Source organism: Carica papaya, chromosome 3, assembly GCF_054855325.1.
Source record: "Carica papaya isolate Zhongbai chromosome 3, ASM5485532v1, whole genome shotgun sequence".
Taxonomy (NCBI): domain Eukaryota; kingdom Viridiplantae; phylum Streptophyta; class Magnoliopsida; order Brassicales; family Caricaceae; genus Carica; species Carica papaya.
The window spans coordinates 6,316,375-6,344,370 of record NC_142311.1 but is presented as its reverse complement, the minus strand read 5'-3'; the positions used below and the strand labels follow the sequence as shown (position 1 = coordinate 6,344,370).

Here is a 27,996-nt window from a genome sequence, read left to right as displayed (position 1 = left end):
TACTAAAGAAAGAAATGAGGTCAAACAAAATAAAAATACATTACCACAATTAACTTATTGAATTGTATTCCTCCGTAGAATTTAGAGGTTTCTACATATGAAACATACAACAGCAAACTAAATACTGGAAAAAAAGATGATAAATGGTCAAATCCAGTAAGAATTTTCGTGGCAAAAACCCAGCTCACCACTCATCCAACATCTTGAGCCACAAAAACAGTTCTTCCCCATCCAAGTACACATACAAGAACGATCATAAAATTAATACCATTATGTGTCATCAGAAATACCCGTCCTCCAAATGGGATTATAACTTGGTGTCATCCTATCAATCATGTCTGCGGTACACTCCCGACAATAATATACCACATTGAATGAAGATTAATAAATCCGTAATAATCCTGGTAGCACTTGCCTGTTCATCTATAGATAAGCTTCAAAATCATTACTCTAATTGATGTTCAACTGTGAACACAAAGGGACTGCAGCTCTTCACTTCACAAAGGGCACTCCAGAAGGAACATATTGGGCATATATCTCATATTCAGATCCAAAGAACCGTCTCAGAAAATATTCTTCGTATGGTATTCGTTTTGCAAAGAAGCGCCACACGACAAGTGCAAACACAATTGTTGACAAGGGATTACACAACATTACCTGAGTGCCAACAGACCAGACGAAGAAACCACAATAGCTTGGATGGCGCATAAATCTATAAACTCCATGAGTAATAAGTTTGTGTGACTCCTCATGGTGTACCTTGATAAGGTGTGTAAATGACTGACCAGCTGTTATTATTGCCATTTTCCGGATTATTTCCCCAATTATAACCATCAGAAGTCCAAAGTTGCTAATCCACCAGTACTCCTTCAACCCCGAAAAGAAAATAATTTCAATAAAGTACTCTAGCAATGAGGAAACCATTGCAATAATATAATATTTGCTTATCAGAAGTGACTGAAGATTAACTTTTGATCTTCCATGAACTGCAACTGCCAAGACATATTCGGAACTATGAAAGAAAATTACTGCCAAGAACATCTGAGATAGCTGTCTGCAAGCTTCATAATTTAATATTTCTGTCATTGTTATCAGATAGGATGAATCAATTTGTTCTGCTATATAAGGTACAGTAACAGAATACCACTGCTGTTTCAGCTAGCAGAACTCACCAATAATGACTGCAATTTCAATACCCGATATACTTCTGAACTGGTTTAGAAAAGCTTCAAGAATGACATTTGCTGAACAAGAAAGAGCAAAAACAGAATAGCATTACACCACTAGACATTTACTCGGATGCATAGTAGCTGGCACATTTATGGAAACATTTTCTAAAAAAAGCTACGGATAATTTGCTCTCTTTAGTCTTGACTTGCATGACAGGTTGTTCAGGCAATTAAGATTTGATATTTCACCATCAACATTTAAATTGTATTATCATTTTGACAATACAGTGACTGGTTCAAAAAAGTGTCAATCTTCGGCATCCAAATGTTAATATATGATCCAATCTGGTCAAGAAGCCAAGATCTATGGTAATACGTTGGATGCATCTTCCGCATAATCATAGCTAAGATATAAGAACTATAATATAAATCAAATAAACAAGCAAAACAAAAGCTCCCTTTATACATAAATCATAAATCACCAACAATTCTGCTTAACCATAAATCATAAATATGAGAAAATTTGGATTCAAGAAATAGTACCGGATGGTGAGGGGAAGGCACGCATCTGGTGGTGTAGACTTCTAAGATGGCTAACATTCTATTTAAATTTCGTTAAATTTAATTCATGCTTCTGCTTCTTCTACAATACATGTTTATAGAGTTGGCACAAGGCACGCCGGTGCCACTGCCCGCTTCCGGTCGATGATATCAGTGTCCTGAGAGTGAGATTGGAGCAGCCATGACGATTGAAAAATGTGTTGATTTGAGAAGATGAAGATAAAAAAAACTGAAAATAGGGTTAGGGCTTCAAGTTTCGGGACTAACCTCGGGACCGATGATTCTATTGTCGTCGGCGCTGCCGCTGCTCTGTGAGAATAAAAGAAACCGTGAATGAGAAATAGATAGACTGATAATCGTTGCTTCGATTTCGGTTTCAGTAACGAAGCGGTAGGGGGAGAACGGAGGCGCGTTGGGGTTCCAGAGGAAAACTGGATTAATTTACAACTTAGTCCTCAACTTTTGATCTTATTTTCCAAGTAGTCCTTAACCTTTATAAAGGTTTAAAATTAAACCCCAACTTTTCACTTATATTACAACTTCCCAAATAATGTGAGTCTTTTATTATCGTAAATTTGAAAATTTTAACTTTTTTATCTTTTAGTAACTTCAGCATTCAATATTTTTTTAATTTTTTTCATTTATTTATTCTTAATTAACATTATTTAGCAGCAAATTATTAGAAAAATTAATTCTTAATTATAAAATAAAATTAAGAATCATTAATTCACGAGTTTCTTTGTCTCTTATAATAATTTTAACCATGAAGAAATTGAAAGCAAACAATATGTATTAAATTTATATATGTTGGTTTTTTTTTTTTAATATTATCAAACAATAAGCATATGTTAAAGTGAGACTATCCATCAAGTCCAATACATATATTGTTATTTAATTTTTAATTTGAATCATAATTTAAAGTCTTCATAAATTATAATAAATATTAACAATTACATAAATCTCACTCCGAAACAGTATAAAAAAATATAACTTCAATTGAAATCTTATTAAAATGAAGAAACTCAAAAATCTTATGTAACAACCCCGGAAATTCATAATGGAATGTATATTAAAAATATCAAATGCGAAAGCGAAGTCAAAAATTCGATTAACATCCCTTACACTAAAACCAAAAACGTGCTCACAATATAAAAGATTAAACTACCTAAAGGAGAAACTTGAAAGTAAAAGCTACAAATATGACTATGGAGTCTTTAGGTGTCCCCTTCGTCGTCCTCCTGCGGAACCGGCTCGGAAACAATGTCTTCTTGATCTGAAATGATTAAATAAGGAATGAGCTACACTAGCCCAGTAAGGACATCACGATATCCACCGTCACGGAGGTAAAGGTGGGTAGAAAACACAAAAAGACCAATGGAGCATAATTTACAACAAAATCTTTTATCAATAAAACCTTTACCATTCACTTACCCGGTGAAATTCATAAGACAATATACGAAAACTATAACATCATTATAATCATGAAATCATGTATAAACTGTATAACGTAATACTTATCAAGCCTTTCGAAATTCAATCGTTACACAATATATTTTCCTCATTTACCAGCCCACTAGTATCCATGGGGATCCATAGGGGTCCTGCTACCCGTTAACCCTTAACACTTGAAATCATATTCCAGGGTCGTCCTCATACCCCGTCCGGTATGGGCGCCAAAACCATAAACCTCATTACCCCGTCCGGTATGAGGGTGAAACGGGCTGTCCCCATACCCCGTCCGGTATGGGCACCAAAATACATAAGATCTCCATACCCCGTCCGGTATGGGAGACCACAATCCCAGTAGGGTTCCCTACGGACCCGGTCCGTCCACCATCTCCCAGGATATCTAGTCAGGCTGACCACATTATACAATTACCCATTTACATAATCTTTCATTCTCTTTTTCCCGCAGTCAGCATTATCAATACACATACAAACAAGCAAGACGATAATTTATGGCAAACAGACAACATACAGTATCAATATCCCAATCATTCAATCCATAGTCAGTAAAATAGTAAAATATGCACACGAAACTTTAAAATGAAAACATCAAACCTCATGCTGCATTTAAAACTGTAAAACAGGCCAAATAACAGTTAATCGACAAACACACTAGACTCGGGCTCCATTAGCGACCTTAAGCAATTTCACACATTCGTTGATTCATGAAATACCGTTTTATCATTTATTGAACTTTAAGACCGTGATAGGAAATAGGGTGAGGGGTCCTTACACGTTTCGGGGTCCGAACACGGCTTCACAGTGCGCCTACAGGCTGTCCCCAATTTTCCCTGAAATTTTCCCGGGGAATTGAAACGCACTACTAGTACCTGCACGTGTTCCAAAAAATCCCAAATTAGGCCCAGGGCCCCCTTTCGGCCAATATCGCAACTCAGGCACGGCGGCGGTTCGCCTTGGGTTGGCCGTTTTCGGCCGTTTCCGGTCGAATTCGACCACACTCGCATTGGTTCCTGCGATAAAACAACCCTACGGCCCTCGGGGGGCTGAAAATTTATGGAAAACCGAAGCTTACCGGCGGCGGTGCTCTCGGGTGCAGTGGCTCTCCGGTGAAGTTCGTGTTTTGGTGATTCGGCTCCGATCAACCTGTAGAGAAAAGAATGGTGATCACGGTGATATAAAAATTGCATTAAACAGAGGCCGGGAAGGGGCTCATCAGAGGCAAAAACCGAGGAGGGGCGCGGCGGCGCCGCTGGCTTTCGGCCGTGTTTTTCGGCCGTTTGGCCAGGATTTTGGCTCCGATTTGGCCACTGGGGAAATCAGCGTGGAAAAACGAGTCGGGGGTATGAAATTTACCTCGATCGGCGGTCGAAAATCCCTCCGGTGCGGCGGCGGGTGGCAGCGGCCGGCTTCTGGTTCGTCTTCTCCGGCGAGGGCAGGCGGCTAGGGTTTGGGGTCTGGTGTGGGGGTCTTATTTATACCCTTTTGCCTTTTGATCTCAGCCGTCCATTTTGATTAAATCTGGGCCGTCCGTGCGATTAAATCTGGGCTGTCCGTGCGCACAATTGATCTGGGCCGTCCGATCGCCCGCACGCGGATCGCCAACGTGGCCCGTCCCCGGTCGACGTGGTTTTGCCATGTGGCAGGTCCTGGTTGGCCAAGACTGCTGACTGGGTCTGCTGACGTGGCTGCTGACGTGGCGCGCCCCCTTTTTTTTCACTTTTCCCGGGCGCTACATCTTATGCCATAATGTGAAATAGCACGAACTAATGGATAGAAGTAGATTTGCAACTTTAAAGCAACAAAAAAACAATATAATTTACTTAGTCAATTGTATATTTTATAGTTTTATTATTATTTTTTTACAAATATCATATCATATTAGTGTAAATTGAATAATAATCTTTTCACTAGAGTGATTATGTCCAAAATATATTTGAAAAATTGACGTTTTAATTTTAAGCTTTTTAAGGTAAGAAACTATTTTGAAAATAAAATCAAAAGTGAGGATTAAAATTGTAAATTAGTAGAAAAATTGAATTTTTATTTTAAATTGATTGGTACGAGTAGTTTAATTATATATTTTAATAAGAATACATATATCTTAGAAATTATGTGATACCCACATATTACGAAAATATAAGACTTGAATAGAAGCTATAACCTTTTAATCATTTAGCAAATGAGTTATTTGTAAAATAATGATATTTAATGTGAAATCAATAATATAAAATATGTTATGATATTTAGTTGATCGCTTAGTAATAAATAATAAAAAAATTTCACAATAATATAAGTTTAATTATTATAGTAATTTAAATAATATTAAATATTTTAATATTTAATTATTTTAAAATATTATACTTATTTTAAAGGTGAATCCATAAAATAAAAACAAATGTTATAACTTGTGTTGTATAATGTGAATAACATTTTTAATGAGAAAGTTTACTAATTTTGTATTTATTAATATTTTATAACTTGTGTTATATTTTATTAATACTTTTAAAGGAAATTTAGTGATAATCTATTATGATATTTTTCTATTTATTACAAATTATTAAAAATGTAGATAGCAGTTATTTAAGGTGGTAATTTATATTTAATAAAATAATTAAACAAATATAATATTTTACAATAATTAAATTATTAATAAACCTTTTTTTAAAATATTTAATATTATTTATGTAATACCCGGGTCCGAAAATTGGTTTATGATGATTTTTTTTTTATTTTTTTAAAAACATTTTAATAAGTAATTTTATTTATTTTAATTTAAATTTATTGAAATTTTTTTAGAAAAATAAATTAGGTACGAAATTGAAAGCAATTTAAAAAAAATGAGTGAAATTTTGAATTCGGTAGGTATTTGTAACGACCCTGGAAATTCCAAAAGAAATAAATTATAAATTTAGTACGAAAGCGATATAAATAGTTCAGATTTATATTTTTTATACAATAACTGAAAGTACCAAATAGGATTTACGGGAATAACCATTCTAAAAGAACAATTAATAACCAATAAAATAAATTAAAAGTAATCAACTGAATGTTCTACTTGCAATCCTCTTGTAGATCAGGCTCTAGATCCTAGTACTCTTGATATGAAATTCTTAATGAAATAATGAGCTACACTAGCCCAGTAAGAATATCACGCTACTCACCGATACATAAATAAATGTTGGTAGAAATTATAAAAACAACTAATAGAGCTCTTAATTTAGCAAAATCGTTTATCATAAATAAAATCATTTACCGTCTACTTACCGTAGTGAGATTTACAAAAAAAAACTTATAGAAGCAATGACATAGCATATTATAATTTCATACACAATCGGTCATGTAGCAGCCCCGGTAATTCAAAAAATGGAAATTATATTATAAATATTATTTGCGGAAGCGAGATCAAAATTTCAGTTAACATCCCTTACACGAAAACCAAAAACATACTTAAAGTATAAAAGATTAAACTAACTAAGAGAGAAACTCGAAAATAAAACTATGAGTATGACTACAGAGTCTCTAGGCATCCCCTTCGTCGTCCTCCTGCGGAACGGGCTCGGGAACCATGTCTTCCTGATCTGAAATGGTTAAATAAGGAGTGAGCTACACTAGCCCAGTAAGAACATCACGATATCTCACCGTCACGGAGGTAAAGGTGGGTAGAAAAACACAAAAGACCAATGGAGCATGATTTACAACAAATCCTTTTTTATTTATGATAAAACCTTTACCATCCACTTACTTCGGTGGAATTCATGAAGCAATATAAGAAAACAATAACATTATCACAAACATGGAATAATATAAGCTGTAAAACATAGCACTTATCACGCCTTTTGTAATTCAATCATTATACAACATATCATTTTCTCATTTACCAGCCTACTAGTATCCATGGGGGTCCATAGGGGTCCCGCTACCCGTTAACCTTTAACATTCATAATCGGTTTCCAGGGTCGTCCCCATACCCCGTCTGGTATGGGCGCCAAAACCATAAACCTCAATACCCCGTCCGGTATGAGGGTGAAACAGGCCATCCCCATACCCCGTCCGGTATGGGCGTCAAACCATAAACCTCAATACCCCGTCCGGTATGAGGGTGAAACGGGCCGTCCCCATACCCCGTCCGGTATGGGCGCCAAAACCATAAGATCTCCATACCCCGTCCGGCATGTGAGACCACAATCTCGGTAGGGTTCCCTACGGACCCGGTCCGTCCACCATCTCCCAAGATATCTAGTCAGGCTAACCCCATCATACAATTATCAGTTTACACAATCTTTCATTTTTCTTTTCCTCAATAAGCATCATCAATTCACATTTAAGAAAGCAAATCGTAATTCATGCCAAACAGACAACATACAGTATCAGTTCTTCAGTCTTTCAACCCATAAATAAATAAAACAGTAATATATGCACTCGAAACTATAAAATGAACACATCAAACCTCATAATGCATTTAAAGCTGTAAAACAGGCCAAATAACAGTAAATCATAAATCACACTAGACTCGGGCTCCATTAGCAACCTTAAGCAATTTCACACATGCGTTAATTCAAGAAATACCGTTTTATCATTTTGAACTTTAATACCGTGATAGGAAATAGGGTGAGGGGTCCTTACTTGTTTTCGGGATCCAAATACGATTCACAGTGCGCCTACAGGCCGTCCTTAATTTTCCCTGAATTTTTTCCGGGGAACTGAAACACACTAACGGTACCTGCACGTGTTCCAAAAAAAACCCAAATTAGGCCCAGGGCCTCTTTTGGCCCAAATCGCAACTCCGGCACGGCGGCTCCGCCGTGCTCCGGCGACGGCGCCGCCGCTGGCGCCGGCGAGTCGCCTCGGGTTGGCTGTTTTCGACCGAATTCGGCCACACTCGCATCGGTCCCTGTGAGAAAACAACCCTAGGGCCCTCGGGGGGCCAAAAAATCACGAAAAAACGGAGCTTACCGGCGGCGGCGCTCTCGGGTGTGGCGGCTCTCCGGTGAGGTTCGTGTTTTGGTGATTCGGCTCCGGTCAACCTGTAGAGAAAAGAATGGTGATCACGGTGATATAAAAATTGCATCAAACCGAGGCCGGGAAGGGCCTCGTCGGAGGCAAAAATCGAGAGGGGGCGCGGCGGCGCCGCTGGTCTTCGGCCGCGTATTCCGGCCGTTTGGCCGGGATTTTGGCTTCGATTTGGCCATAGGAGGAATCAGCGTGGAAAAACGAGTCGGGGGTATGAAATTTACCTCGATCGGCGGTCGAAAATTTCCCCGGTGCGGCGGCGGGTGGCGGCAGTCGGCCTCTGGTTCGTCTTCTTCGGCGAGCGGCAGGCGGCTAGGGTTTGTGGTCTGGTGTGGGGGTTCTATTTATAACCCCTTGCCCTTTGATCTCAGCCGTCCATTTTGTTTTAATCTGGACCGTCTGTTTTTGATTAAATCTGGGCCGTCCGTGCGATTAAATCTGGGCCGTCCGATCGCGCCCACGGGGATCGCCAACGTGGCCCGTTCAGGAGCGACGTGGTCTTGCCACGTGGCAGGCCCCGGTTGGCCGGGACTGCTGACCGGGCCTGCTGACGTGGCTGCCGACGTGGCTTTTTTTTTTTTTCCCCTCGGTCCGGGCGCTACAGGTCAGAACAACAATTTTCTCTTTTACCAGCCTACTGGTATCTATGGGGGTTCATAAGGATGTCTCCACAATGCGTGAATCATTTTCTTTAATATTTTCAATTAACGGTTCATCCCCATATACCGTTTGGTATGAGCGTCAAATTACCAAACCTCGAGACCCCGTCCGATATGAAGCAACGTTCACAGTAGGGATTAAGTACCTGGTCCACCCACCATCTCACAGGATATTCAGTAAGGCTGTTGTTTCATTCGTGCACTTAATTAACAGTTTTCTGACTTCCTTTAATTTTCAGCTTATAAATTCAATCATAATCACAATAAGCAAGCAATACATGCATTCAAACTATAAGATCAATCAATCAGGTATTATCATGCATGCAAATTGTAAAATAACTCAACAGAATTAATAGTGAGTAATTTTTCATTCTGCCTCTATTACTGACATGTAATTAATTATTGATATTTTCTAAACTGCCCAAAATATCGTATTACTATTATTAATTAGACTTCAATTCTATAACTGGGAATAAGGTGAGAGATTCTCACTTTAATTAATATTCGAACTGCTAAACTTGTTGACTGCGCCTACTGGCGGTTTCTGGGTATCCTAAATTTTTCTTCAGAGATTAAAACACATTTTAAGTACCTAGAAATATCCCCAAAAAATCCAAAATCAGTGTTAGAAATCCTTTTTGGCCAATTCCAGAACTCCAGCACAGCGGCTCTGTTGTTCTCCGGCAATAGCACCCCCGTCCGCAGCAGTGGTTTGCCTTGAGTCAACTGTTTTCAGCCGTTTTTAGCCAAATTCGGCCGTTTTTGTATCAATCCCTGCGAGAAAACACATTGAGGAGCCTCAGTTGTTTGAAAAAAATCAGAAAATCAAAACTTACCAGTGGCGGGATTTTCTGGTATATTGCTCTGCCGTCTCACCTTTACAATTAAGTGTTTTGCTTCGATCAACTTGTAGAAAAGGAAAGAGTGATAATAATGATGAAAGGATTGCGTAGAACGGGAATCGAAAATGTCCGAATCAAAGGTTTTTTTGTATTTTTTCGTGGCGGCGGTGTTGGATTTTACCTGCAGTTTCTGGTCAATCCACTTGTTTTTTTTTGCTCTGATTTGGCAATGAGGGTGTTTAAAATCAAATTTCGAGTAAAAAATTTTTTTTTATCTTCTTTAGCGGTCGAAAGTGGCTCTGGCACGATAGCGGTGGCGGTCGACTTTCTTTCTTGCGGCTAGGTCTTCTGCTCCGGTGCACTGGAGGGAGGGGGTCTCCTTTTAATCTTGGTCGTCTATGGCGTTTGATCTGAAACGTCCTGTAGCAGCCCCGGAAATTTAAAATGGAAATCATATTATAAATATCAAATGCGGAAGCGAAGTCAAAATTTGAATAACATCCCTTACACTAAAACCAAAAACGTGCTCATAAAATATAAAAGATTAAACTACCTAAAAGAGAAACTTGAAACTAAAAAAAACTACGAATGTGACTAGGGAGTCTTTAGGCGTCCCCTTCGTCGTCCTCCTGCGGAACCGACTCGGGAACGATGTCCTCTTGATCTGAAATGATTAAATAAGGAATGAGCTACACTAGCCCAGTAAAGACATCACGATATCTCACCGTCACGGAGGTAAAGGTGGGTAGAAAACACAAAAAGACCAATGGAGCATAATTTACAACAAATCCTTTTATTAATAATAAAACCTTTACCATTCACTTACCTCGGTGAAATTCATAAAACAATATACGAAAGCAATAACATCATCATCATCATGAAAACATATATATGAACTGTATAACATAATACTTATCAAACTTTTCGTAATTCAATCGTTACACAATATATTTTCCTAATTCACCAGCCCACTAGTATCCATGGGGATCCATAGGGGTCCCGCTACCCATTAATCCTTAACACTTGAAATCCATTCCAGGGCCGTCCCCATACCCCGTCCGGTATGGGCGCCAAACCATAGACCTCATTACCCCGTCCGGTATGAGGGTGAAATGGGCCGTCCCCATACCCCGTCCGGTATGGGCACCAAAACACATAAGATCTCCATACCCCGTCCGGTATGGGAGACCACAATCCCGGTAGGGTTCCCTACGGACCCGGTCCGTCCACCATCTTGGGTGCGGCGGCTCTCCGGTGAGGTTCGTATTTTGGTGATTCGGCTCTGGTCAACTTATAGAGAAAAGAATGGTGATCATGGTGATATAAAAATTGCATCAAATGGAGGCCGGGAAGGGCCTCATCGGAGGCAAAAACCGAGAAGGGATGCGGCGACGCCGCTGGGCTTCGGCCGTGTATTCCGGCCGTTTGGCCGGGATTTTGGCTCCGATTTGGCCACAGGAGGAATCAGCGTGGAAAAACGAGTCGGGGGTATGAAATTTACCTCGATCGGCGGTCAGAAATTTCCCCGGTGCGGCGGCGGGTGGCGGCGGCCGGCTTCTGGTTCGTCTTCTCCGGCGAGCGGCAGGCGACTAGGGTTTGTGGTCTGGTGTGGGGGTTCTATTTATAACCCTTTGCCTTTTGATCTCAGCCGTCCATTTTGTTTTAATCTGGGCCGTCCGTTTTTGATTGAATCTGGGCCGTCCGTGCGATTGCATCTGGGCCGTACGATCGCGCCTACGCGGATCACCAACGTGGCCCGTTTCGGAACGACGTGATCTTGCCACGTGGCAGGTCCCGGTTGGCCGGGACTGCTGACCGAGCCTGCTGACGTGGCTGCCGACGTGGCTTTTTTTTTTTTTTCCGACCCCTTTTCTGGGCGCTACACGTCCGATCGCGATTAAATAGGAAGTGAATCTGGACCGTTCATTGTGATTTGATCTACTCCGTCTGATCACGTTTAATTAGGAGGTAGATCTACACCATTCATCGCGTTTAAATCTAACCGTCCGATCGCTCTAGGGAGGAAAAGGATCCAAACCGTCCGTGCGCGCATGAATGAATCTTGACCGTCCAGTTGCAGGCACGCAGATCGCCCCCGTGGCACTGCATCAGCATCCCTTGATGCACGGCACGTTCTGGTTTGTCAAGTTGCTGACTGGGAGTCCTACGTGATACAATTTTTCTAAATTATATTTTGACCTCCAGTTTCTGAATTTTCTTTCAAAAATACTCATATAACCCAAATTTTCATCCATTTTTTCCAAAATTATTTTCAATTTCATCATCCATTTAATTTTCTTCAATTTTTCAGTAATTAATATTTTAAAAAGTTAAAAATTAAATTTTATACATTAAATAAAAATTTAGAAAGTACATTTACACACTAATTTAAAACATTTTAAATTAATTAAGGGTATTAAACTATTTTTGAAAGAAATATTGGAAACAAAAGGTTAAAATACAAAAAAAACGAGTTTAACCATAAAGGAGAGCCCAATCAGTAGCCTCGATGAACAAGAACACGTCGCATGACAACCCTACAAATACCGGCACTACGCAGGAAGCCATCCAAGTGATTCACGTGCCCAGCGATCCAACAGCTCACATCTCACCCTGCACGCATGAACGACCTAAATGCATTCCCTCTTTAGACGCAATCGAACAGTTAAAATCAATTTGATCATTTAGCCCACATCTATTCCCCGAATATGATAGATACAATGGACGAGATAGGGTCACGTCTCCTGGAACAAACGTTTTAGATCGACACAGGAAGGGTATTTAAGCATCACATTCCAGGAAACCTTAAGCCTAGTCACCCTGCCTTTGTTGGAGAAGAAGAACCAAACGTGAGAGAATGAGGCTGACTCCCAGCTGCCGCTGCACCAGAGCCACCAGCGACCGCAAAAAAAGATAAAATTTTCTCCTTCCGATTGGAATTTGATTTCGAGTCTCCCAATGGCCATATAGGAGTAAAAGGGATAGTGGGTGAGCCAAAAACTGCAAGTAAAGCCTTGCAGAGCCACCACGGCCAAAACTTTAAAATCCCTCCGAGTAGCCCTTTCTCGTTTCCTATTTCATACAATTCTTTAACCATTATGCTCGTCGTTCCTTTCTATGCAAATTAGCCAAAGGAAAAACTCCAGCTGCGAAGGAGAACCGGTAGAGCCATCACACCCGAAGACTCTCCCGCCGGTAGGTTCAGTTTTTAGTTTTTCTAGTCAACCAAGGCTTTCTAACTACTTTTTTTATAGGGATACGTGTAAAATTGATCGAAACTCGCTAAAATTGGCCAGGCCAAGTTGAACGACCGTCGTGGGCAGCAGAGCCGACGTTGGAGCACGGCGGTGCCGTCATGCCAGAACCCTAAAATTAGTCGAAATGAATTTTCAACATTGATTTTGAATTTTTGGGTATGTGACGAGTATTTCAATTCACGCAAAAAAAATTCAAAAAAATCCAAGGTCCGCTAGAAGGTGTAGTGGGTAGCACAACGTTTCAAAACACCATTCGGGGTAAGAATCCCTTACCATATTCTCTTTTACGGTAAATTGAGACTTAATAATTAATAATTTCATGTTTTATAAAAATTAAAAAAATCTTAATAATAATTACAGATTACTAGTGGAGGCGAAACTGGTCAGTGTACGATTACTCTAGTTTACTATTATTTTCTCTTATATTGCTTAAAATGCTTACTATTGATTTATGTGGATTAAATTACTAGTTTGAATTGTGTCCCTGATTATCTGGTTTATTTGGTTTTCCATGTATTGTTTATTTATTTATTTGGGTATTTGGTTACCTAGTTATTACAAACTATGTTTCTTGCTTAGATGCCTTTTAGGTTCATCTGTAAATACAGAATGAGGTGTTGGTATGCCATTGGTGGTTGTTTGGATAATGACAATCTATATATATCAAAACTTGCTGAGAACCCCCAGAAATGGTGGACGGACTTGGTACATAGAGAACTCTATTGTGAATATTACTTCATTCGGATAGGGTATTGAGACGACAGTATGATTGGCGCCAATTACTGTACGGGATATGGGACGGCTGGATTAATTATCAATTTAGATATTAGGTTCACGAGTAAGAGAATATCCCTATAGATCCTCAAGTGTCCCAGTAAATAGGTTAGAATGAAGAATTACTGATCTTATGCACGAAACTAAAATATCACTTGGTTATTTGTCTTCATGTGTTATTTTCGAAAAAATCCGTAATGGTAAGTATGGAATAAAATATTTTAGAGTTAAACATATTTACTTAAATCAATGGCTTCATTAGTTGTTTTGTGAATTTTACCAATATTCGATTTTTTATATCAATGATTAGTGTGATATTCTTACTGGGTTAGTTTACCTTACCTTTTTATTAATCATTTCATATCAGGAAGACCAAGATCCAGATCTAGATCAATAAGAGGGTTATGACTAGTTCACATCCCGAACTCTGTTCAAGTGTTAGTGGACGTTAACTCCTAGGATATTTATTTATTTATTTTTAATTATCGTTTGACTTTTTTATGAACCAATGTAGAAGAGATATTTTCGTAACCTTATTGGATATTCTAATTTACTGTGTGAGGAATGTAAACTCTAACTTTATAATTCCTTTTCACATTTAGATAATAAATCTTGTTCTTTTAGTTTTAAGCCTTTACAATTGGTATCATAGTTGCGTTCCTTGTAATCATTCATCACACAAAGACTTAAAAATACCAAATATGAACTATCGTTTAACATTTCTTTGTGAAATGTAGGTACAAGAATATAAGGAGAGGAAGACCCCACTAAACCGAGTAGCCTAGGATGGTTCACTTCGAGAGAATGTTAATCGAGAGATGCTGGAGAGACTCATTTCTACCCAGTAGACCCGGAAAAAAGAAGGGAGTTGTCTGACCCTCCCCCGCTACATACAGTTTGAGCCTCCCTTGCGGCGGAAATATCCAGAGCCACCCCAGTACAACCTTTCTCCTCCACCGTATCATCTAGTACTGCCACAGTACAATCTGGTGTACCTGGTCCCTCCCAAATATAATTTAGTCCCTCTTCCACTGGATCTATTTCCATTCATGATATACCCAAGCTACATTGAAAGGTAAGAAAGACTAAATCTATCTATCTTTGTAGGGGGATCCTCTTTCGAAGATGTCGAGTATTAATTAGCTGAGACAGATAAGATCTTCGTGACGTTTGGGGTGGGTCCTGAATATAAGGTTGTACTTGCCATCTACATCCTCATGAGATAAGTAGGTCGCTGGTGGCAGCTCAAGCAGAAAACTCTGCCGGTTCCAGTCACTTGAGAACAATTTTTGATGGTATTCAATGCAGAGTACCTTCCAGAACATTTTCGGTGTTGGAAAAAATTGAGTTTACACATCTAGTCCAGAATGATATAACTATGTCAAAGTATGCCTGTAAGTTTTTAGAGTTTGACTATTATTTTATGAGTGTATGATGAATGAAGGAAGAAATGCAAGGAAGTTCGAGTGCGGCCTTCGTCTTGAGATCAAACAACAGCTATATGTATTTGAGCTCAGCACCTACTCAGCCATTCTGCCCAATGCACAACTAGTGTACAGGAACCTTTGTATATTCTCTCCGCAGTGAAGAATCCCAGAACCCTAGTTTCACACTGTAGACCAGCACCTACTGTACCAGTTCAACAGAACAAGAGGCCTAGACCACTACTCAAGCTCCTCCTCAGGCTCCAACAACAAGACGCGGTAAGACTTGGTAGCACTGTAGTATGGATCATGGGGACCAACCTTGCTATTGTGTCAACAATACCTGCTGCATATGTGGGAGTGCCCAACACTACGCGAGAGAGTGCCCGTGAAATCGGAATCAGGGTAGACTTCCTATCGAGGGTAGAGTTTACAACCTCACCTAGCAGGATGCTGAAGCCAACCCAAACATGATACAGGGTACGTACACTATCTGTAATCACCATGTATATGTTTTGATTAATACTGGTGTTTCACATTCGGTTGTCTCACATGCTTTTACAAAAAATTTGAATGTATTATCTGAGAAACTTGATTCTGTATTGTTTGTGTTTACTCTTGAAAATAGAATACTACTAGGGAAGGTTATATACAAAACTTATATCATAAACATAGCAGATAAGAAATTGAGTGTGGATCTGGAAGATTAACATGGAGGACTTTGATGTAATTATGGAAATAAACCAGTTAGCGGCATATCATGTCACCGTAAATTATTTCTACAAGAAACTTGTATTCAACCCTACTAATGAAGAGTCATTTACAAGTTAATAAAAGTTTTAAATATTATTCATTCATGGTAATTTCTTTATTACATCGTATTTTAACTCGATTGTCTGCTATACATTAGTCAAACCTAATAAAGAAGTTTATATTCAAGAGATTCCAATAGTCCTAGACTTCTTGGATATATTCCTGATAAACTATCCAAATTATCAGTGGACAGAGAAGTTGAGTTCATCATAGATTTTTAGCCTGACACTCAGTCTATCTCGGTTGCTCCTTACCGTATGAGTCCTATTGAGATAAAAGAGTTGAGAAAACAGATCAATGAATTGCAAAATAGTGGGTTCATCCGATATAATGTATCTCTTTGGGGTGCTGGAGCCATATTTGTGAGAAAAAGAGATAAGATGTTGAGATTATGTATTGACTACATGGGATTGAACAGAATTACGATCAAGAACAAGTACTCCCTCATCAGAATTGATCTTTTTTACCAATTGCAGAGTGCCCAGGTTTTTTCCAAAATAGACTTGCGTTCAAGTTATCATCAGGTAAAGATAAGGACAGAAGGCATTCTCAAGACAACTTTTAGAACCAAGTACAGATACTATGAGTTCCTAATAATGCCATTTTGGTTAGCCAATGCACCAGTCATTTTTATGGACTTGATGAACAATATTTTCAGACAATTCCTGAATCAGTTTATCATTGTGTTTATCAATGATATCTTGATCTATTCAAAGAGTAGAGAGGAACATGCTCAAACCTGGCTCAGGTTTTATAGATTCTCAAAGAAAAAAAATGTATGTAAAATTGAATAAGTGTGAGTTCTGACTCGAGCAAACTACCTTCGTAGTGCAAATTATTTCAAGAAATAAAGTATCAGTGAACCCTAAAAAAATTGAGGCAGTACTTGGTCTGGACAAATTAACCTATGTTAAGAAGAATCGTAGCTTTCTGCGAATGACAGGTAATTACCGTATATTTATAGAAGGATTTTTTAACCTACCCGCTCCTTTTACCCGACTCATAAAGAAGAATATTAAATTTGAATGGAATGAGAATTGCGAAAAGAACTTTACAAAATTAAAGAAGCAATTGACTACTGCATCCGTGTTAGTTTTACCGAGTGGGATAGATGGAGACACAATATATAGTAATGCCTCCTACCTGGGGTTGGTTGTATTTTCATGCAGCATGGGAAGGTCATAGTCTATGGGTCCAGATAGTTGAAGTGTCATGAGAAGAATTACCTCACCTACGACTTAGAACTTGCTGTCATTATCTACACCTTAAAGACTTGGCGCCACTACTTGTATAAGGAGACTTTTGATATTTATACTGACATAAGATCTTAAAGTATATATTCACTCAAAAAGATCTCAACATATGTCAGAAGTATTGGATAAAGCTCATCAAGGACTACGATACAATATTTTGTATCAACCAGACAAGGGTAATGTGGTAGCTGATGCGCTCAGTAGAAAAAGTGCAAGTATGTTGGCTCACTTAATAGTTTCTGAATGCAGGATAATAAGGGTTGTACAACATATATGACTTCAAGACTTGAAGAGAGTTACATATTTGGCTCACCTAATTATTCAACCCAAATTGATCCAGAGAATAAAGGAAGCTCAATCAACCGATTCTACCCTAATAGCTCTTAGGAAGAATGCAGAATATGAAGTAAATCCAGAATTTTGAGTTTCTACCGATGGGTTGCTCAGATTTCCGAACATTGTATGTGTTTCATATGATAGTGAACTAAAAAAGGACATCATAACAGAGGCTTATAACTCAAAGTTCGTCATACATCCCGGTAGTACTGAGATGTATCAAAGTATGCGATCTCAGTTTTGGTCGAGCGGTATAAAAAGAGATATAACCAACTTTATTTCCAAATGTCTCGTCTATCAACAAGTTAAAGTAGAGCATCAACGCCCAGATAGGCTACTTAAGCCATTATTGATCCTGGAATAGAAATGAGTATCATATTATAATAGATTTCGTGTTGCCAAAGGCACGCTCAAGGCATGATGTTATCTATGTAATTGTCGACCGACTCACCAAGTCCTCTAACTTCCTGACTATCAAGATGACCGATTCCTTAAACAAGATAGCAAAAGTTTATATCTGGGAGATAATCAGGTTACATGAAGTCTCAGTGACAGTGGTATTCGATAGAGACCCCAAGTTCACTTTTTGGTTTTGGTCTAATCTTCAAACAAGCCATGTGAACGAAACTATCCCTTAAATTGCAATTCAGCATCAAACTGATAAATAATTAGAGAGTATGATTCGTACACTGGAGAATATGCTCTGAGCTTGTGTTTTAGATTTCAGGGTCATTGGGATGATCACCTACCTTTGATAGAGTTTACCTACAATAACAGATATCAAGCAAGCATCAGCATGACCCCGTTTGAGATATTACATGACCGACCCTGTAGGTTACCGATCTGTTGGGAAGAGATGGACAATAGAAAATTATTTGACTCGGATTTTGTAGAGGAGACTACAGTCAAAATAGTCAAAATCAGGAAAAATATCCAGACAACTCAGAGCAAACAAAAGAGTTATGCAGACACCCGAATGAGGAATTTGGAATTTGAGAAAGGTGATCGAGTGTCTCTTAAGGTGACTCCTTTTAAGAGAATCAACAAGTTTGGAAAGAGAGAAAAATTGAATCTCCGGTTCATTTGGCCATTTGAAATCTTAGACATGATTAGTGCGTTCATCTACATACTAGCACTACCTACAGAGCTATCAAAAGTTCATAATATGTTTCATGTATCCATGCTATGCAAGTACAACCCGAACTACTCACATATCTTATCCTACAAGCCCCTTTCACTCTATGAAGATTTATCCTATGAGTAGGTATTGGTATATATTATGGACCGAAAGAGTAGAGTGCTTCGTCACAGACATATTCTTTTCGTCAAAGTCCTATGACAAAATCACACACAAGAAAAAACCACTTGTGAGCTAGAATCAAACTTCAAAGAACAGTACCCTCAATTGTTTAACTAAGACAGAGAGTGACAAATTTGAGAGACCAAATTTTTGTAGGGGGAGAGTTGTAATATTTGGACCTAAAAATCGGTCCAGGACGATTTTTCTTATTTTTAAAAAATATTTTAATAAATAATTTTATTTATTTTAATTTAAATTTATTGAATTTTTTGAAAAAAATGAATTATGGATGAAATTGAAAGTAATTTAAGAAAAAAAAGGGTAAAAATTTGAATTCACGTGGTATTTTTGAAAGAAAAATTAAAAATAAGGGATTAAAATACAAAAAAAAGGTTCGACCATGTAGGACAACCCAGTCAGCAGCCCCGGTGAACCAGAACACGCCGCATGACAACCCTGCTGACAATGGCACTACGTGGGAAGTCATGTGACCGATCCGCGTGCCCAACAATCTGACAGTCCAGATCTCATCACCCATGTGTGAACGGCTCATATGTGTTTCCTCTTTAGGTACGATCGAACAGTCAGATTTAGTCTGATCGTGCGACCCAAATTCATTTCCTGAATAGTATAAATCCAACAAATGTGAGAGGGCCACGTCTCTCAGAACAAACAGTGCAGATCAACACAGAATGGGTATTTAAGCATCGCATTTCAGAGAACCCTACTCTAGTCACTTTGCCTTCGCCGAGAAAGAAGAACCAAACACCAGAGAAGGAGGTCGAACCCTTACCGCCGCTGCATCGGAACCACCACCAACTGCTAAAAAAGGTAAAAAAAATTCCTTCATGCTCGAAATTTGATTCTAAGTTTTCTTGTGACCATATCGGAGCAAAAGGGATGGCAGGTGAACCAAAAAGTGCGAGCAAATCCCGGCAAAGCTGCCGCGACAAAAATCCTAAAACCCCTCCAATAAGGTCATTCTTATTTCTCGTTTCACACGATTCTTTGACCATTGTGTTCACAATTCCTTTATGTGTAGCTTAGTCGAAGGAGAAACCCCAGCCGCGAAGGAGAACCAGGGGAGCCACCGTACCCAGAGATCCCGCTCCCCCTGCCGGTAGGTTCAGTTTTTTTTTTTATTTTCTTGCAAATTGAGGCTTTTTAATGTTGTTTTTTTGCAGGGATATGTGTAAAACCAATTAAAATTGGCAAAAAAGGAAAAAAAACCGGCCTAGTCGAGTCAAACTGCCATCGTGGGCAGCGGAGCTAGCGCTAGAGCACGGCGGTGCCGCCGTGCCAGAACCCTAAAATTGGCCATAATGTATTTTAAACACTAATTTTGGATTTTTGGATTATTTTTGGGTATGTGACGAGTATTTTGATTCCTGCAAGAAAAATTTGGAAAAACCCTATGTCCTCCAGGACGCATAGTGGGTAACAAAATGTTTCAAAATACCGATCTCGATAAAGATCCATCATCCTATTTTCTGTTACGGTAAATTGAGGTTTAATAATCAATAATTTAATTTTTTGTAAAAATTAAAAAAAAAATTCTAATAATAATTATAAGTCACTAGTAGAATCGAAATCGGTCAGTGTACAATTGCCTTAGTTTTTTGTCATTTTCTCTTGTATTGCTTAAAATATTTACTATATATTTATGTGCATTAAATTGATAGTTTATATTGTGTTCTCGATTATCTGTTCTATTTAGTTTCCCCTATATTGTTTATTTATTTATTTGGTTATTTGGTTATTTGGTTATTCAGTTATGATAAACTATGTTGCTTGCTTAGATGTCTTTTAAGTTAATATTTAAATACGGAATGAGGTGTTAGTATGTGATTTGTGGTTGTTTGGATGATGAGAATCTATATATATGAAAACTTACTGGGCATCCCTGGAAAGGATGAACGGAACCAGTACATAAAGAACCCTATTGTGAATAATACCTTAGTCAGACAAAGCTGAGAAGTCCCATACCGGAAAGATTTTAGAGATATAATTCACCATCATACCGGACAGAGTATCAACGCGACGGTATTATTGGCACCCATTACCAGACGATGTATGGGAACAACTAGGTTCATTGTCAATCTATATGCTGAGTTCACGAGTAAGGAGATATTTCGATGGACCCCCAAGGGTCCCAATAAGTAGGTTAAAAGGAAGAATTATTAATCTTATGCACGAAACTAAAATGTTACTTGGTTATTTATCTTCATAAGTTATTTTTAGAAAAATCCGTAATGGTAAGTATGGAATAAAACGTTTTAGAGTTAAATATATTTACTTAAATCAATGGCTCTATTAGTTGTTTTATAATTTTTACCAACATTTAGTTTTCCGTATAAGTGATTAGTATGATATTCTTATTAGGTTAGTGTAGCTCACTCTTTTATTAATATTTTAGATCAGGAAGAACAATATCCGGATTCCGATCAGCAATAGAGTTGTGAGTAGTTCACCTCTCAGACTCCCTTTAAGTGCTAGTGGAGGTTATCCTTTAGAATATCTATTTATTTATTTATAATTATCGTTTATTTTTTTTTTATAAACCAATATAAAATAGACATTCTCATAACTCTATTAAAGATTTTAATTTATTATGTAAAGAATGTAAATTCTAATTTTATTATTCGCTTCTGCATTTATATAATAAATATTTTTTTTTAGTTTCAGACTTTTATAATTTAAATTATTATAATAAATAAATTTGTGTTATTATGAAAATTTTTATAATTTATTACTAAGTGATCAACTAAATATCATAACATATTTTATATTATTGCTCTCATGTTATTTAATCAAATAATTTACTTTTCATTATATTACTTAATTTGATTTTAAATAATATTTGCTTAAAAATGAGTAACACCTCCTTTGAATTAAAAAATAGATTATTACTAATTTTGAATGTAGAAATTAATAGAATATGCTGGCAGCAATTTAGAGCCGTCCATAGTTTATGGGTGAAGTGACGGATGATGGATCTTGTCTTCTCTACAGACAAGATCATAATAGAAAAAGATTCAACGGTCATAAACGCGATTGCGTAGGGCCCACATCACATACCTCAGCTACCTGCGGTCTCCACGTGGCACGAGATAGGTGGGACCCACGATACGAAACAACAAATATAAGCAAACATATTTTAGGATCTATGAGACTGACCCTCTGATTGAGAATTGAGATTGCAACAGTTACCTCCCTTCCCTACATTCTTCTAGATCTCTCTCTCTCTTTCTCTCTGTATATATACAAAATATACGTATATTTTAAAATTCTTTCTTGTTCGATGAGGAATGAATTTGACTGGGTTTGTGTTTAAATGGGTTTCTCTTCTTTTTATTCGTATAATGTATTATGATTCGTGGGTTTATGTGCTGATGAAGCTCCATTTGTATACATATATATACCTGTACATAGATAGATAGATAAAGAGGAGATAGAGCCTGAAGTTCCATTTTTTTGATTATCAAAACCAAGTCCTTCTGTCTGAATTTTAATTTCAAGTGCTGAAAATAATGAGCTCTTACCGGTCAATTTCCGTGGAAAAGTACCCTATTTTCACAAAACCCATGACACCATCTTTTCTAAAGAAGTCATGGATACCGCCTGTTGTCTGCACTACTCGCCGGCACAACGCCAACACTCACCACCCTAAAACCCTAAACCCCATAATTGTATCCAACGGCGGTCAGAATAAGAACAAGAATAAGAAGAAAGGGTTGTTTGATGTGGGGAATGAACAGATGTTTGTTTTGTGTGGATTTGGATATTGGGTACAAGGTTTTAGGTGCTTTCCATGGCTGGCTCTCAACTTTCACATGGCTCATAACCTTAGCCTTCGTCCTTCAACATTGCAGCTGGTTCAGCATTCTGGTAATCTTCCCATGGTGGCCAAACCCCTCTATGGTCTCCTCTCTGATACTACTTACATAGGTGGTGCTCATAGAATACCTTATATTTCCGTTGGAGGTACTGTGATATATTTATTCATTCACAAGTTATTATTCTAGAGATTTTGTTTCTGTAGATTCAGAATCAGCTTTGTTGCATACATGGTTTTGTTTCAACGAGTTTGGATGCTGCATTTTGATGCTCTCTATGCAATTCCCGCATTCCTATTTTTTCCCCTTAAGCTGGTTTTCCTTGCCTGCTTTTTTTCCTACTTTATCAATGTCTCTTGCTTAGACTATGAAAAGTGAAGGAAGCTTCATATTTCAGATTCCCGGAATAACTTGGTTGAGTTGAGTTCAATTCACTAAGTTTCTAATTTTTTATTCATTTATAAACATGATACTTTCTTATTACAAAAATTTCTGATTCTTTCTAAGATCTTGTCTCTTTTACCAATGCTCAAGTTGATAGTAACATTAATTATTTATATTTTTAGATGTCTAAAAATATGAATTAAGTATTTTGTGATTATGTTTAATTTTTACGAGAAACGCAATATTTAGAATTTCAAGAACTACGATTAGAATTAGACCCTAGGCCAGTGTACACATCAAGAAATGATAGATCAAATAAATTTATCAATCCAAGGAATGACTCTGATATAACAAGAATTTCTCAGTCCTTTTGCAGGTTCTATCATGGGGGCCATTGGCTTTAATCCCAGCAGCAGGCAAAGCCCTTCCTACCCTTATGGCTTGTGTTTTGCTTAGTAACATGGGTGCATCCATTACAGAAGTTGCAAAGGATGCTCTTGTAGCAGAGTATGGCCAGAAACATGGCATCGGTGGCCTCCAGTCCTATGCATTCATGGCTTTAGCAGTCGGTGGCATTTTAGGGAACTTACTGGGTGGATATTGCTTACTTAAAACAGAACCAAGGACTATGTTTCTCATATTTTCACTTATGCTATCTCTTCAGTTTGCAATTTCATTATCATCAAGAGAAGAGTCCCTTGGTTTAAGGTCATCAGAAGAAAATCCTGGAAGGAAATTGATTTCAGAAAGTGTAAGGAAACAGCTGTCTAGTCTTATGCTGGCAATTAAGGAGGACAGCATCTTGCAACCTCTTACTTGGATTGTTGCATCCATTGCCATAGTCCCTATTCTGTCAGGTTCAGTCTTCTGCTATCAAACTCAGGGTCTTCACCTTGATCCTTCTGTTTTCGGCATGTCAAGAGTAATTGGCCAGGTGATTCTCCTTTGTATGACTGTACTTTACGATCGGTACTGGAAAAGACTCCCTATGAGGAAACTGATTGGTGCAGTGCAGGTTTTGTATGCATCCTCCCTCCTCCTTGATCTTGTTCTGGTGAGGCAGATCAATGTTGGGCTAGGAATTTCCAATGAGCTCTTTGCACTCTGTTTTTCAGGTTTAGCAGAAACTCTAGCACAATTTAAGCTACTTCCTTTTTCAACACTGTTGGCTAGTTTATGTCCAAAGGGATGTGAAGGATCTCTCACCTCCTTTCTAGCATCAGCCTTGTGTCTATCATCAGTTATCAGTGGGTTTCTAGGTGTTGGATTAGCTTCCCTGCTCGGAATAACATCTAGTGATTTCTCAAGTTTGCCTGTGGGAATATTGATACAGTTCCTTGCAGCTTTGGTGCCCTTAGTGTGGATCCACCATGTTCCCTGGTTTAAACCTGTAGTTGAGAAGGAGAGGAGGCAAGGTATGAGTAGAAGAAGTAGAAGAAATAGACGAGTTGGGAGAGTGGTGTTTGGTTCAGTTTATGTTTACCGCAGAGAAAGAGAGTCTGAAGCACAGAGATAGCGAGAGTTATATGATTCCATTGCAACAATCTTTAAGTGGAGATAGAGGTGTTGAAGGAGGAGATGGTGGAATCATTTGAAATTTGTTTTCTTTTCTTAAAACTATCCAAACATGAGCTCCAAAAGTTGGTGTCAGCCTTTGCAGAATGCAGATCATTAGCATCAGATGAGGGATGCTTTTGATTTGAATTTGGACATCTCAACTACCTTCTGAACTTTTTTTTCTTAAATGGCCTTTTATGATCACATGCCCAGTACAGTGGTAAAGATGGCCTTAACGCTTCGTCAAGCAAAGGATGGATATTCTCCTAATGGTGTTCGCCCTAAGCTAAGTTTTGGTGCAGATTTGGCTGGTGTAGACCCTGAAAATTGTCATGTATACTTGCAATGTCTACGTATCAGCAAATCCGTAAATGATAAAGTGCTTGACGTTTAAGAATACCAAAAATAGATTGTCATTTCCTTTAAGTCAGAAATTCTGCGTCTACCTATCTCTGCATCACACACTTTCTGCTGATTTTATTCTTCTCCTTCTCTTTTTGGTGATAACACTTCCACAATAACGTGATGGCATAATGCTGCCTTTGAAGTTTTATTGTTAGAGAGACACATATATACATATAAACACATATACATATATATATTTTTATATTCAGGGTTAGTTTCTGTTTAGCTACCCTACCTGAAATCAACAACAGTATCAGATTGGAAGAACCATAATTAGCAAATCACCGAAAAAAACTCAACCTTAGAAGATTAATCTGCAACTCAACCTATGAATGCTGCCGCATATTTCTATTATCGATCTTCAAAATCCAGGGACATATCTAATCCTCAAAATAATCGGGAATAACCAGCTCTCTTCATCACTAATAAAAGGTCATCCAGCATCTTATATATCGAATTGGACTGAGAATGCAATTGATCAGCAACATAAAAACAATGAGTCTTCCCATTGACACTAATCCAACTGCAACCAGGTGCCTTCTTTAAACCCTTTTGGTGCATCATTGTCCTCACTTCAGCTACAGCATCCCATTTTCTAGAAGAGGCATGTAAATTCGAGATTGCTACATAATTTGAAGGATTTCTGGGTTCTACTTGAATGAGGAACCTATATGCCAGATCCTGCATAGCATAGTTCCCATGTATTAGTGAAGAACTAACAAGAGCTCCCCAGACACTTGGTCCAGCTTCCACAGGCATTTTATTGATAAAAGCCAATGCTTGATGAAGGTGGCCTGATCGACCTAACATGTCAACAACACAAGCACAGATCTCAGATGTGGGCTTAATGCTATATTTACATATTGCCGAGTTATATATCCTAAGGCCTTCTTTCACCAACCCAGACCTGCCACAAGCTGAAAGAACCCCAATTACTGTTATCATGTCTGGTTTATTCCCAAGTTCAAGCATTTGATCATACAAAAGAATAGCTTTCTCCCCCATGCCATGAAGTCCAAATCCTGAAATCATTGTACTCCAAGAGACTGCATCTTTACTAAAAGAACCATCTTCAAAGATATGGCTTGCGTAATTCAAGCCGCCAGATTTGGCATACATGTCCATCAAAGCATTGCAGAGAGCCACATCATGGTTCAAGTTCTTCCTTATAGCAAAACCATGAATTTGTTTTCCACCCAATAAACCAGCCAGGGAACTACAAGCAGGAAGAACACTCACGAGGGAAACTTTGTTTGGCACTATCCTATCCCTAACCAGCATTTCACGGAAAAGAACCAATGCTTCATCCAAAATTCCATTCTGCGCATACCCGCCTATCATTGCCGTCCAAGCATAAATATTTCTACTCTCCATTTGATCAAAGACCCTTCTACTCAGTACAACTCTACCGCTCCTTGAATACATGTCAATCAAACAAGAGCCCAGATAAACATCTGAAGTGACTGCCAAAACCAATCTATTTCTCAAAGCATAACAATGAAGCTCCTTCCCATAATCACATTTCTCAATATCCACAGTACACAATGATAGAAGACTAGAAACAGTGAAAGCATCAGGTTTAACCCCACCTGTTTGCATGACTTTAACAACCTCCCACGGGTCCTCATTAAAATCACCATTTACCAAATTCGCATACGCCGAAATAAGCACATTCCAAGAGCTCACGTTTCTGTACGGCATTTCATCGAACAGATTCCGGGTGTTCCCAAATTCTCTACACTTTGAATACATTGACAAGAGAGAATTAGCAACAACTGTATCTGACACAAAACCAAGTCGTACACTTTTTCCGTGAGCCAATTTCCCAGCCTCCAGATTTTCAATATCACCACAAGCCTTCAATATCGTCGCAAGCGTAAAATCATCAGGCAATACGCTCCCGCGACACATTTCGTTAAATAATCCAAAGGCATCATCATACCCGAGATTTTTAACATACCCATTGATTAATGAGTTCCATAGATATACAGTTTGGTGTTGGACCGATTCAAAAACGAGTTTTGACTCAGCTGGACTGCCACAGACGGCAAAAGCAGAGATGAGTTTTGAGGTCAAAAATGGGTTTTGACTGAATCCAAGAACGCTGATCTGGGCGTGGCATTGCTTAGTGAGTTGCAGAGATTGACGATGAGCGGAGAACTGAAGAAGACGGAGGAGAGCGAGGGGCGAATCTAGGTCAGCAAGGGAAGCGAAACGACAGTAAGTTGTGAAGTTAAAGGTTCTGCGTGAAGAGAACAAGAAAAAGACCATGAATTGAGAGTGAAACAGCTTATACAATAAAGATGGATTTCTAAACTACAATTCTTTGTTCTTATACTATCATTCATACAGATTAGCTACTTGTAACATCTTCAGCTAAATCTTTCTATTTCATTTTAGTTATACTTGAAACTGAAAATATTTTTAGTTGCTATTTCAATTCACCGACCCCAATATCAGATCAGACCCCTTCCCTCTTAGGAATTTTCATTAATTTCCATTTCTTCTGAATTTCTCTCATTTTTCATTCACACTGTTGGAGTTCCCTTTTTCTTTCTTGTTTTGAAGATGACACTCTTGCTTGGGATCTGGTCAAGAACGTGTCATGTTCAAAATTTGTTCACTTATTTATGATGGACTGTAGATAATAATGCATTGTAAATTACATATTAAGCCATTTTTTTATAAGTTTTAAGTTTAAAAGGAACTGGAACTCAATAATTTAACCAAAAAAGTATACACACACACACACATATATATATATATGCACAACTTTAAGGAGGAAGATAACATAGTTCATATTCATGCGTGGTTTGCACCCAACATCAATAGATAAGAAGTTAGAATATAAATATATATATATATATTTATATATATATATATTATGTATGTACATATAATTTAGGAGTTTCAAATAAGACAAATGCCAAACGATTCTCAAACTGATAT

General features: G+C 38.2%; 3 protein-coding genes across 7 annotated transcripts; 1 reads left to right on the top strand and 2 right to left on the bottom strand.

The window, feature by feature from the left end:
• Positions 1–15: 15 nt before the first annotated feature.
• LOC110814012 (protein-S-isoprenylcysteine O-methyltransferase B-like) lies at positions 16–2,163 on the bottom strand. 4 transcript variants are annotated; one of them, XM_088215320.1, is made up of 4 exons: positions 1,998–2,163; positions 1,713–1,888; positions 970–1,244; positions 16–867 (listed from the first exon to the last, which is right to left on the bottom strand). In XM_088215320.1, the coding sequence occupies exons 3-4, from the start codon at positions 1,084–1,086 to the stop codon at positions 493–495; spliced, it is 492 nt and encodes a 163-aa protein (XP_088071446.1). In that variant the 5' UTR covers positions 1,087–1,244; positions 1,713–1,888; positions 1,998–2,163; the 3' UTR covers positions 16–492. The 4 variants fall into 4 exon arrangements, with proteins under 4 accessions (XP_088071446.1, XP_021897013.1, XP_021897012.1 ...); XM_022041321.2 differs by having other exon boundaries at positions 16–1,061; positions 1,173–1,244; positions 1,998–2,161; XM_022041320.2 differs by having other exon boundaries at positions 16–1,079; positions 1,173–1,244; positions 1,998–2,160.
• Positions 2,164–22,049: 19,886 nt separating this feature from the next.
• LOC110813968 (putative folate-biopterin transporter 8, chloroplastic) lies at positions 22,050–25,076 on the top strand. Of its 2 annotated transcripts, none has more exons than XM_022041268.2 (2): positions 22,050–22,753; positions 23,451–25,076. In XM_022041268.2, exons 1-2 carry the CDS (start codon positions 22,396–22,398, stop codon positions 24,599–24,601), a joined length of 1,509 nt encoding a protein of 502 aa, XP_021896960.2. In that variant the 5' UTR covers positions 22,050–22,395; the 3' UTR covers positions 24,602–25,076. The 2 variants fall into 2 exon arrangements, with proteins under 2 accessions (XP_021896960.2, XP_021896959.2); XM_022041267.2 differs by having other exon boundaries at positions 22,050–22,849.
• A 292-nt stretch (positions 25,077–25,368) lies between these two features.
• LOC110813967 (pentatricopeptide repeat-containing protein At3g12770-like) lies at positions 25,369–27,318 on the bottom strand. Its single transcript, XM_022041265.2, has one exon. The coding sequence runs from the start codon at positions 27,316–27,318 to the stop codon at positions 25,435–25,437; it is 1,884 nt and encodes a 627-aa protein (XP_021896957.2). The 3' UTR covers positions 25,369–25,434.
• Positions 27,319–27,996: the final 678 nt, after the last annotated feature.

Coding starts and splice junctions, on each gene's coding strand:
- LOC110813967 (XM_022041265.2), bottom strand. CDS start 27,318: ATGGTCTTTTTCTTGTTCTCTTCACGCAGAACCTTTAACTTCACAACT.
- LOC110814012 (XM_022041320.2), bottom strand. CDS start 1,737: ATGCGTGCCTTCCCCTCACCATCCG. Junction 1,245..1,712: donor TGCCTTCCCCTCACCATCCG/GTACTATTTCTT, acceptor TTTCTTGTTCAG/CAAATGTCATTCTTGAAGCT. Junction 1,080..1,172: donor TGAAATTGCAGTCATTATTG/GTGAGTTCTGCT, acceptor TAACAATGACAG/AAATATTAAATTATGAAGCT.
- LOC110813968 (XM_022041267.2), top strand. CDS start 22,396: ATGAGCTCTTACCGGTCAATTTCCGTGGAAAAGTACCCTATTTTCACA. Junction 22,850..23,450: donor ACCTTATATTTCCGTTGGAG/GTACTGTGATAT, acceptor AGAATTTCTCAG/TCCTTTTGCAGGTTCTATCA.